Source organism: Mesoplodon mirus (genome assembly GCF_964341445.2).
Source record: "Mesoplodon mirus genome assembly, chromosome: 8".
In the NCBI taxonomy this organism is placed as follows: Eukaryota; Metazoa; Chordata; class Mammalia; order Artiodactyla; family Ziphiidae; genus Mesoplodon; species Mesoplodon mirus.
In genome coordinates, this window is record NC_138984.1 from 39135227 (window position 1) to 39146166 (window position 10940).

At 33.1% G+C, this 10940-nt stretch overlaps 1 protein-coding gene across 1 annotated transcript in view; it reads left to right on the top strand.

The window, feature by feature from the left end:
• PGAP1 (post-GPI attachment to proteins inositol deacylase 1) overlaps window positions 1-8480 on the top strand; it is a 71387-nt gene extending 62907 nt beyond the window's left edge. The window contains exon 27 of the mRNA XM_082630329.1: window positions 164-8480. Coding sequence (XP_082486455.1) covers window positions 164-302 — 139 coding nt within the window. The 3' untranslated portion in view covers window positions 303-8480. The remainder of the gene's footprint in view (window positions 1-163) is intronic.
• The last annotated feature ends 2460 nt before the right edge of the window (window positions 8481-10940 follow it).

Consider the following 10940-nt stretch of genomic DNA (forward strand, 5'->3'; position numbering starts at 1 on the left):
TTGATCTTTTAAAAAATTTTGGACTGTTAAATTCATTATGCGAAAAATTACTTTATCTAAAATCACTTAGAACACTTTCTCAAAACTGTATAAAAGATTGACATGTTCAGTTTTTGCTCACAATGTATGTTACATTATAATGTATATTTCTGTCTCTTTACAGTAAATTGTTGAAGACTACTTCACAGTTTCCACTTCCTCTGGCTGTTGGTGTGATTGCTTTTGGGTCAGCACACTTATACAGGGTTCCATGCTTTGTCTTCATTCCTCTTTTACTCCATGCATTATGCAACTTTATGTAAGATTGGATTTAAGGAATGATAAAGATCAGTTATGCCTTTAGGTCCAGTAATAAGAGGGAACACACAGATCCATCAGTGTGGGCAGCCAGATCCTTTGGAGAAGACAAGTCTATTTTTACAATGTTGAAAATAGGAAATTAGTTTTGTAATGCTTGAGGAAAGTAGTTGAAGCATGGTTTTGTTTTGTGGTATGACATCTGTGTACTAGTCATTATGAAAAATCAGTAAAAGGATATGGTAGCCTCTGTCTTTGAGGACTCTGCATATCAGCTAGTCTGCTTGATTGGCCATACCAAGATCTTCTCCTAAACACTCAGTAAATGTAGCATTGTTTGTATCCTCACCTCAAGTATTCTCATTTCATCAAACTTTCTTCTGAAAAGTGGGTTACTTTGTATTTGCTACAGTATACATGTTGAAAAATAAGTCTTAAAAGATTAATGAAATTTAAACTGTTTGCTTTCTCAGAAATGAAATAGCTACAGTCTTTAGTCAGTTTTTGGCAGCCATAGTGAACAAAATAGATCTTTTGTTTTCTTACACCTATGAAAATACAACTTTAAATTCTAAGGAGACATGTTTTCTTGGTAACCAGCAAGATTGATGAATGGAAACGTAATTCAAATTCAAAACTCAATGAAATTTTGTTTCTTTTCAAATAAGAATCTTATTTTGTATTCTTAGTGAATATCAGGAGACTACTGAAGAGATGTATTGCTAAATTTGAAGAAAATTTTCATAGATATTTACTTATAGGCATTGGAGCAGTTCGGTCATTCAGTCTATACCATTTTATTCAATTCACTGACCCCATGGTTGTCAAAAGTGCCTCGGGTCATGGTGGATTGTTAAAATAACTAAATTCCAGTGGTCAGAAAAAGCTCTACATTTGCACAGTTTTTATCTACTATGGAAAGAAAATCAGCATGATGAAGTGCAGTACCACATTTAATGTATAAAATTATACTATTAATGGAATAACAGTGGAAAAACTGTTACCCCATTAATAGCATAAGTATAAACAATGAATACCTGAATAAGTTGGAGTGTTTAGCCACTAGGTTTAATAGTGGAATCTTAATTTGCCAAGGTGATTACTATTTGACAGATAAAGAGTAATATTTATATTTCAGATTTCAGCTCACTTTTTGGAAGTAGGTAATGGAGGTAGGTATCTTCGCCTTAAGATAGGATTAACTCAAGGCTGGGGTATACCTGAGTGATAGAGCCCTTCCTTTAGATGTGTATGATGTAAATACCCAAAACCTTGCAAGTGTAGTCCTTAAGTCCCAGTAACTCCACAGTTGTACCTGTGAACTTGTGTCCTTGTTACTGCCCAGGGATGTCCTAGAGTACCAGGTTCATTTTACGTGCCATTGCATCTGGATTCCGTTACAGCCTCTCAGCTGTTACTGCCTATTAGAAGGTTGCTCCCACTTTACTGCCTGTAGAGGGTTACCTCACTTCTTTTCTCATTTGTTCTTTGGGTTCTTGCTGCTTCATCATCAGTTGAAGATGGTCTTGCTGTCATCTATGAGAGTTTTAAGTTTGTTTGATTCCATTGTTGTCTTTCCCAGCTTCATGTTCAGTATTCATATTTTCACTTACTGAGATCATTAAAGGTAAGTGATAACCTCATAGTAGACATGGCAGGCATACCAGGCTCTTGTTTGTTTGATAGAAGCAGCAAAAGGGATAAAATACAGAATACTTGTGTGTTCAAACCTGAAAGGAAAGAGAACTTACCAGATTATATATGCACTTTCCCATGGCATACCACATATGTATTTAAACAAGGACACATCTGCCTAGGTTTAGTTTATACATATACTCATAACAACTTGTGTACATATGGTGTTGTATTTCAAGTTTTCACCCATATGTAGTTGTATTTCACGTTACAGGTTAAATATGTCATTTAACTATTTCTGAATTTGAACTTAGGTCCATATACAGAACTTAAGAAAATTCATTAATTTGAATCTTCTATTGACAGCCATAATCAATGAGTTTAGATGATCTAAAGTCTCCTTGTTTAGTCATTCCTGCTCATGAATAAAATGTAACAGGCTTAAATTTCTCACTTGTGAGTAGTACATTAGCTTTTTAAAGCAGCAGACTAGGCACATTAGTTTCCATGAAAATTTCATGTGAGTATCATTATCATCAAGTCCTAAAGTCTTATTTATTCCAACAAAATATTTTATTTTAGGACTACAGAAAGGATTCTCATTAAGCATGTTATAAACAGCAGTAGTTTGGGGTTTTTTTAACATATATTTAATATTATAAGTATATGTATACACACACACACACACACACACACATTTTGACAGAGTCTTCATCAAGTCCTAATGCACTTTAAAACCAAATAACTACCAGAGATGAGAAAGTAGGCTCTGTCTGAAGATTAACAAAACTGATGTTTCTATCACTTGAGAAAAGGAAAGTCCTTTGTCTTTAAATTCACGTTATTTGAACCATGCCTACAATCTATATTATTAGCTGGCAAAACAGCACAGGTTTATCAGAAATGTTACCGAAAATGAAATTGTTCATTGGCAGTTAGGGATTATCTAATTTAGCAAACCTCTGAGCTCTATTGTTATGACATTTTTATTTAGATTTTTTTTTTGAGTTTTGAGTAAGTTTTGAACTTATAAAAATTACTCCTGGATCCTATTGTTGATACCTAGACCAAATATAGACTGGACAGGACAAACAGTGAGCACTTTCAGTGTCTCTGAAGAGTCCTCTGGAGTTACTACTTTTATAATTTGGAACAGATAATATGATAGAAATCATTAATACTCTCTTTTCTTTATCTTTTTCATGTTGGGAATTACACAGGTTCTGCTAGCTCTTCTCTTGGTTGTCACCAGAATGAAAGTATTTAAAACAGTAGTCCTAAAAAAAAAGCATTTGTGCCTGGTTAACACTGATTTTGAGTCTCTTCAATATATATATTGATCATGTGTTAATTAATCTTTAATTTTTTTTCATATTTTGCTCAGATAAATTCAGGTGTATATAATAGAATACGTTTTCTTGTTTGAACTACACTATAATATCTGCATGATTATACAGTAAGGAAAAGAAATAAAGAACTATAGTAGGCCTAGTAAATGTTTGTTGTTGATTATCCTGTCACTCATGCAGATGGTACACATTTGCACCACACACACATACTTACATGAGGCAGATTGTCTGATTTGTTCATTATCTAGTTCCCATTCTTTTCTAAACTCTTCAGACTTTTCACTTATAGCATAGTGTGTTCTTTTTACCTCACTGCTTATTAGCATCTCTTACAGAAGGTGGTCAAGGGAAATAAAACTCAATAAAAGGTAAAACTCAATTTTCAGTTTATTCTTGAGAGCTCTGGGGAAATAGGGTAAACACAAAGATGATGAGATAAACTAGGGCTGTTGATTCCCAAATCCCCAGACAATTCAATTAGCCTGTATTTTCATCTTAAGCGTTAGGTCTAAATTAGTGTAGTATCTTGCTTTATTGTGAGGTTTAGTGCAAAACCTTACAGTGCTGCATTTGCAATTTTTTAGGAACTTGTTATGAAAATCAGTTGGGAAAATTTGTTTTAATGTGTTGAGACCTTCTATGACTAAGGCATTGATTTCATCATCACTTTTTTCTCTGTGTTTTATTTTTATAAATTTATTTTATTTATTTATTTTTGGTTGCGTTGGGTCTTTGTTGCTATGTGCGGGCTTTCTTTAGTTGCAGCGAGTCGGGGCTACTCTTTGTTGCGGTGCACGGGCTTCTCATTGCAGTGGCTTCTCTTGTTGCAGAGCACAGGCTCTAGGCACGCAGGCTTCAGTAGTTGTGGCTCACAGGCTCTAGAGCACAGGCTCAGTAGTTGTGGCACACGGGCTTAGTTGCTCTGCGGCATGTGGGATCTTCCTGGGCCAGGGATCAACCCTCTGTCCCCTGCATTGGCAGGCAGATTCTTAACCACTGCGCCACCAGGGAAGCCCTTCTCTGTGTTTTAGATTTGTGAAATTACAGGAAACAAGATACCTTGTGTAGTTTGGGGGGGGTCAATTTGGAGAGTATAGCACTCCCCAGGAAAAAGGAAGCAATAAAAGTATCTTTGTATTATGAAATTAGACTCAGAAAACGTCTTGCCACATAAGGTAAATGTAGAAGATACTATTACAAAATAATAAGATGATTGGGAGCTGAAATTTTATTTTGGTCTTTTTGAACAAAGAACATTTCAAGTTCTGTAATGAACTTTTACTTACACATTATTAATCATGCATTCTTTCACAATATATTTTAACAGCCTGAGGAAATAGAAAGTTTGTGAGGCTACTCACATTCTTTACTTTTAGTAAGGATAATAGGAAAGAAAAGTCAGACCCGTTATCCAAATCTGAGTATGTATACTCTTAAATGCTCAAGAATTCACATTTTTGATAAATAAATTATATTATGAATACAGATGACTGAATTTTATAATTAATAACTTAGTCTTAAGAATGGAATAAAATTTGGAAATAGAATAAACTTATTTAATTTATAGTAGAAGTGTAACAGTACCCCTGAATTGGTAATGTTGCTTTCAAAAGATGATATTCTGAGCTACATCTTGATTACATTGTCTGTAGTTGAAAAATTTTAAATCAAATACAGTACTTTCTAAAAGTGTTTGGCATGTTAACATTGCCAAAAATGACTATGTTTTAGAATACCAAGTAACCAGTTAATTTCTGATGACTTTGTATAGGGCTTGATATATGTGAGTCAGATTTATTCTGTACTCATTCTGTACATTGTAACTTTGAACACTTATGAAAAACTGTATCTGTTGATGTAGTTTTATTAGTTAGTATAAATTTGTTTGCATATTTGAACATTAATCTTAGTTCAGGAAATCTAAACCTAACCATTTTTGTAAAGTTCATATGCTATTTTTTTCAGTATTATCTTGGTTTTTAGTATTTATATAGTAGAAATGTTACTAGTAAAAATTTATAGACAAAGCATAGAACTATTAACTGTTCAAAAGCCTAAGTGTTAGGCATATTTTGTATTTCATGTTGCACTTGTTTCATATTGGACTTTTTAAAACCTCCCTTTTTTAGGAAAAAAAAAGATGCGTTTGAATTTTTTTTAGCATAAAACTCTACGTTGGAAAATAGAACTGTTTTCATACGGTTAGCAAAAACACACTTTGTCACCAAAGCTAAATGAAACAGTAAAATACCTCCAGATATTTGTGCTAATGAACTTTTCTTACCATATTGGGATTAAAGCAAAAATAATCTTTTCAGTATTTTTCTTCTAGGACTTATATTAAATACACATCATCAAAACTTATATTCCATATCCTAATTTTTCTTTCAAAATATGTAAAGCTTATAGCATAGTGTATTCTATTTTGTCTGATTTCTGGAATAGTGTTTTCTGGTTTTATTGGGTGAAAATTAGTTTACCCAATAATGATCTTTCAGTAATTAGTTGAAGAAATCATTTAGGTAATCTTGCTTCCGATTCATTCTGTAAAACTTTAAATTCTGTTGCCCAGATCATTTTTAGTACAGGTGTCTCCCATTTATGTAACAGAAAGTGTATTGTGGAATTTCTATGGTTTTCTATGTGTTTCCATTCAGTCCCTCTATACAGTCACATGTTTCATAGGGGAGAATTATCCACTAGAACTAAACATAATACAATGAAATAAACATTGTAAAATGCATCTTAAAGGAAAATATAAGAACAAGATGTTAATGCTAAAATGTTAACATTGATGTGGTAGTGTACTCATGAGAGAAAGCAGAAATATGATAGATTCAGAAACTGTTGTGTTTATATGGTTGCCATTCTTTAATTTCTCTCCTACAGAAATTTTCAGAGGGAATTTCAGTCCCTCATATTATGGTTTTTCCCGTAATTTAATGTCACTTAACTGTTTCTCTGCCCAGTCATGTTGAGGTAGTTTGCATAAGTAGCCTTGGAAGTAAAGAGACAGAAGAGAAAGCCAAATATTAAAATGTTTGACCTTGATTTAGTTACAGTTTATCCAACTATCTTGTAGGGACATGGATGATATTAATAAAAAGATGATATACGAGACCTAAAAATTCAGTGAACATTATTTTTGGAATGAGTTGGTCCTTTTTGTTGAATAATTTTATCCTAAGTAGGAGATGCCTGTATTTAACATAACCATGCTTTCTACATAAGCAGATAATGTATTTGTTGGAATATTGGTAGAAATAATCTTCTCTGCCTCCACTATGGAACTGGAAAAATCCAATTTTTAGTGTATATAAATTAGGAAATTGTATATTTACATTTTTAAAACTATAAAAATGACTTAGATATATTATTTTGAAGTGATTGTATTACCATTTCTTAAACTTATGACTAACTATAAATGTAGCCACATACCCATGAGAAACCAGACCAAAATTGAATGCATATTTTCACTGTGACCTTGAACTTACAGTTTGGGATAAAACAGACTGTGCCTTAAAATGTTGAAGGAATGCCCTGCAGTTTTATAACTATATATTTATTATGGGTGGTCTTCTCAAAGTGGCCCCAAATTCTTTTCTTTGAGGTTGGTGAAGTAAAAATTTTAAGTAAAAATTGATCAGTATTTCCCTTAGTATCTGCTGAACTATTGCTCTAGAGGCCTCCTTTAATTTCCACAGTTCCCGTTTCAGATTAAAATTGATTTACACTTCATAGGTGTAGAAAATTAAGGTTGGTTAAAGTTTCTGAAAATAAATTTATTTTAGGAGAAGGTGCTGGCACTTCTGAACTTATTAGGCATGGAAAAATTAATCTTCAAATGTAATTTTTTGTCTTTTTAGTGAATACTCTTATCAAAAACATGAATTCTTCCCTAAAACCTGTACTTATTGTTCCTCAAATTATTGAGGCTTGTATTTGTATATCCAATAAAGTTAATTTAGTCAATAATAATTTCTCAGTAGTTAAATATAAACTCACATTCATGCATATTTTTAAACATTTTCTCTTTTACTTTTTCCTTCCTAATTATTTTTAATGTATCAAGAGAGAACTGGCTCCAGATTTTTGTGGGTTTTTCTTCTAATGTAAAGACTGACATTTTTACTGTGCTTATTTAAAATAACATACAATTTCTATCAAAACAGATTATTCCATTCATAGGACATTCATGGTCTCGGCCAAAAGATGCCCACATCTCTGTGTGGCATCTCAGAATTTTTTTGTATATTTTTCAATTTCAATTTTGAACATAAACTCTACAATTTTCTTCTCATTTTACCTCCACTACCTCCCATCAAAGACAAAAATATAGGTTTCTCTAAAAGCATGTAAAAAGAAAACATGTCTTTCCTTAAAGCATGGTCAAATTGAGATGGAAATAGTTTGGTTAAGTGTATGTAATACAATAAAATACATGGCTGTCAACTCACATCAGTTTCTATATTATAGTTAAAAGTTTATAGAGGACAAACTATGTGTTTTACTGAGACTCAGTAATCATTTATTTGCAAATCAATAATTTTACTCTCATCCAGAAAATGCAGTGCATAGTAATTATACTTAACAGTGCAAAACAATTTGTCCTATAGAATATACTGAAAAATGATTGTCACCTTGCAGATTTTTCTTTTTAAACATGCATGATCTTCTCCAGTACTTTGTACAATGTATGGTATACTAAATACATTTATGTGTAATTTTGTGTGTATTTTTTATGGTATAATTAACTTTATTACATTTAACTGGTTGTAATGCACAAAAAGTGCTATTTATTGTACTCTGTAGAGTGTTGTGAATGTTTTTATCTGTGTTTCAACATTATGATGTAGGGTTTAATAGATGAATATTTGCCTTCAGTCTCCGCTCAGGTATTAATGTGTAGCAATTTTTGGTGCTTTCTTTTTTAACTGTCATAATCTGGTGTTCGGAATGTTCAACAATAAATTTGGTGAACAAGAACACGTGGTGCAGAATTGCTTACCAGTTCACATACTCCACAATACCATCTCAGGAAAAACCCTTAAAATGATTTCTTTATAGCATGTCTAGCATTTCAGAAGTTTGAATGCCTAAGCATGGGACATGATAAACAAGATACATCACAGGTAAATATTGGAAGCAAGATAATTTCTAGTATTTCCCAACTTGATATCTTGTAGCTTCCCATATGCATTTGTATGGACATTTTATGGTTCACGTTCTATTTTAAAGAATTGCACAGTCATGTTTCTCCCAGAGACCGTGCTTTCCACTTTTCTTATGCTAACTTAATATATATTCTTGGGTGCCCCATTTCCCAAATTACGTGAGAATAATTTAGACATTTTTTGAAAACAGATTCCCTGGTCATCTTAGAAGTACTAAATTTGATCTGTAAGGAGGAGACCTGGGATTCTGTTTTAACAAGTGCCTCAAACCTTGCTTTAGTCAATAAAATTTAACTTGTTAGAGCTCCTAGAAGCAACTAGAAAGGCTGTCTTTAGGATTACAAGATACTAAAGTGACACTACATAATTTGAGAATTTAGTATAGATCTAAACTTTATTATAGAATGGATGACAGGAGTCAAATGGGGTAGGACATCTTTTGAGGATTAGTGTCTTCTTACACATTGATTAGAACAGTGTTTTCTAAATTATTTTAACCAGCATCTCTAAATATATGAACATATATAAATTATCTGCATGTGTTAACATTGTGTATATTATTAAATATACCCCAAAGGGTAAATGTTTAAAGATGAGAAATATACAACTAGAAGCTTTAATATTGATATTTTCCTTGGATACTTAGAGGATTATCTTGAAAACACCCAATGTGGAGGCCGCTAGAGTGTACAGCATGAAAGCCTCATAGACCTTTCCCACTAGTTTTTCTTTAATCGATTCCCACTTCATCTTCACTTTCTTTCTGTAAGATAGATAGATCTTAGATCTGTAAGATAGATAGGTAGGTAGGTAGATGGATAGATAGATTACAATTTAACAGCTTAAAACAACACCTATTTATTTACTCAATTCTGTAGGTCAGAAGTCTGGGCACAGACCAGCTGGGTTCTCTGCTCAGAATCACACTTCTGAAATCAAGGTAACAGGACTGCAGTCCCATCTGAGATTCATTCAGGTTGTTACAGGTGGAGGTTCCTGTTTTCTTGCTGGCTGTCAACTTCTTAGCTCCCTGTGTCTTTCCCTGCTGTGTAGCCCTCCAAAAGGTTGGTTTACTCCTTCAACACCAGCAGGAGAATTCCTCTCACATTTTGAATCTCTTCAACTTCCTTTGTCTCTGACCTTTAGACCCAGATTTAGAGGTCTCTTGTTAGCAGCTCAGATCCACTTGAGATAGTTTCTCTTTTGATTAACTCAAGGTCAACCTTAATTATACCTGCAGACTCCTTTTTGCCATATAAGGTAACATCATATTCCCATATACACATTGTCCGCTCACACTCAAGAGGCATGGATGATACAAGGTGTATACACTAGAGAGAGAGACTCTTGGGGGCCATTTTAGAAGTATGCCTTCCATGCAATATTAGGGAACTAAAGTCTTTTTTCATAATTGCTGTGCTTAAATAATATTATTCCATAGTTTTAATTGAAAGAGCTGATAAATATAAAATATTTCAGGGAAAGAAAAGCCCCTCAATTCTTGGACTGAATTTTAAACAACGCTTAGAGATGAAAACAGTCTCCCATCCCTGGGTTACTCTGTGTGTGTGTGTGTGTGTGTGTGTGTGTGTGTGTGTGTGTGTCTGTGTGTGTGAGATTATAATTAGTTTAGAGATTGTTTTGTTCCTTCTTGTTTCTTTTCAACAGTTAGAACTTGGATATGGCCTGAAATTAAGGAATAGTAGACTAGCTTACCTTATCAAGTGAATGGAAACATTTTACTGTACTTAATAGATACAAGTTCATACTGGGTATAGGTCAAGAGTAATGATCAATTCAAACAACATTACATAAAATATTAAAATTGAACTTTTAAAAATACTTCTGGTGATTTGCTTTTCTCTTGAATATGTTTGGAGAAAGAATTGAGTTTCATTAGACTTCCTAGATGTGCTTAAATCGTCGTATACAGTGTAAATGGAAATCTTCAGGTTTTGCAGTTGTGTGCTCATTTGAATATCCATGTATGTAAATCAGCCTATCCTTCAGTATCAAATAGTTCTATAAGATATGTTCACATGCTAAAAAAGATTCAATCATTATGCTTTTTACCCTTAGTATTTGTGCCATTCTGATCAAGAAAGAATTATAGAAGGTTGAGAAAAATAGCTAGAATGATCTAGGGACTGGAGTGTAAGATTTGACTGAAACAATAAAGGCCTTTTTACTCTGGATTTGCAGATATTTAGTTAGAAGGTGTTTGAAGAGGAAACTTCATGATTCACACTCTTTTTGTTCCCTGGCTTACAGGAAATAACAGTATTTTATGTGGTAGACATTACAGAGATGGTTGGTTGCCCTTAAGAAAGTGATACAAGATTGGGATGGAGGAGAGAGGAAGAAAACCTTTCTATAAAACGTTTGACCTACTGGAGAAAAAAGGAATTTAGTTAAGAAAGGAACTTGGTTTACTCTTCTTAGAAAACCAAAGTGTGCAATATAGTTGTATTTTAAACTAGGAATG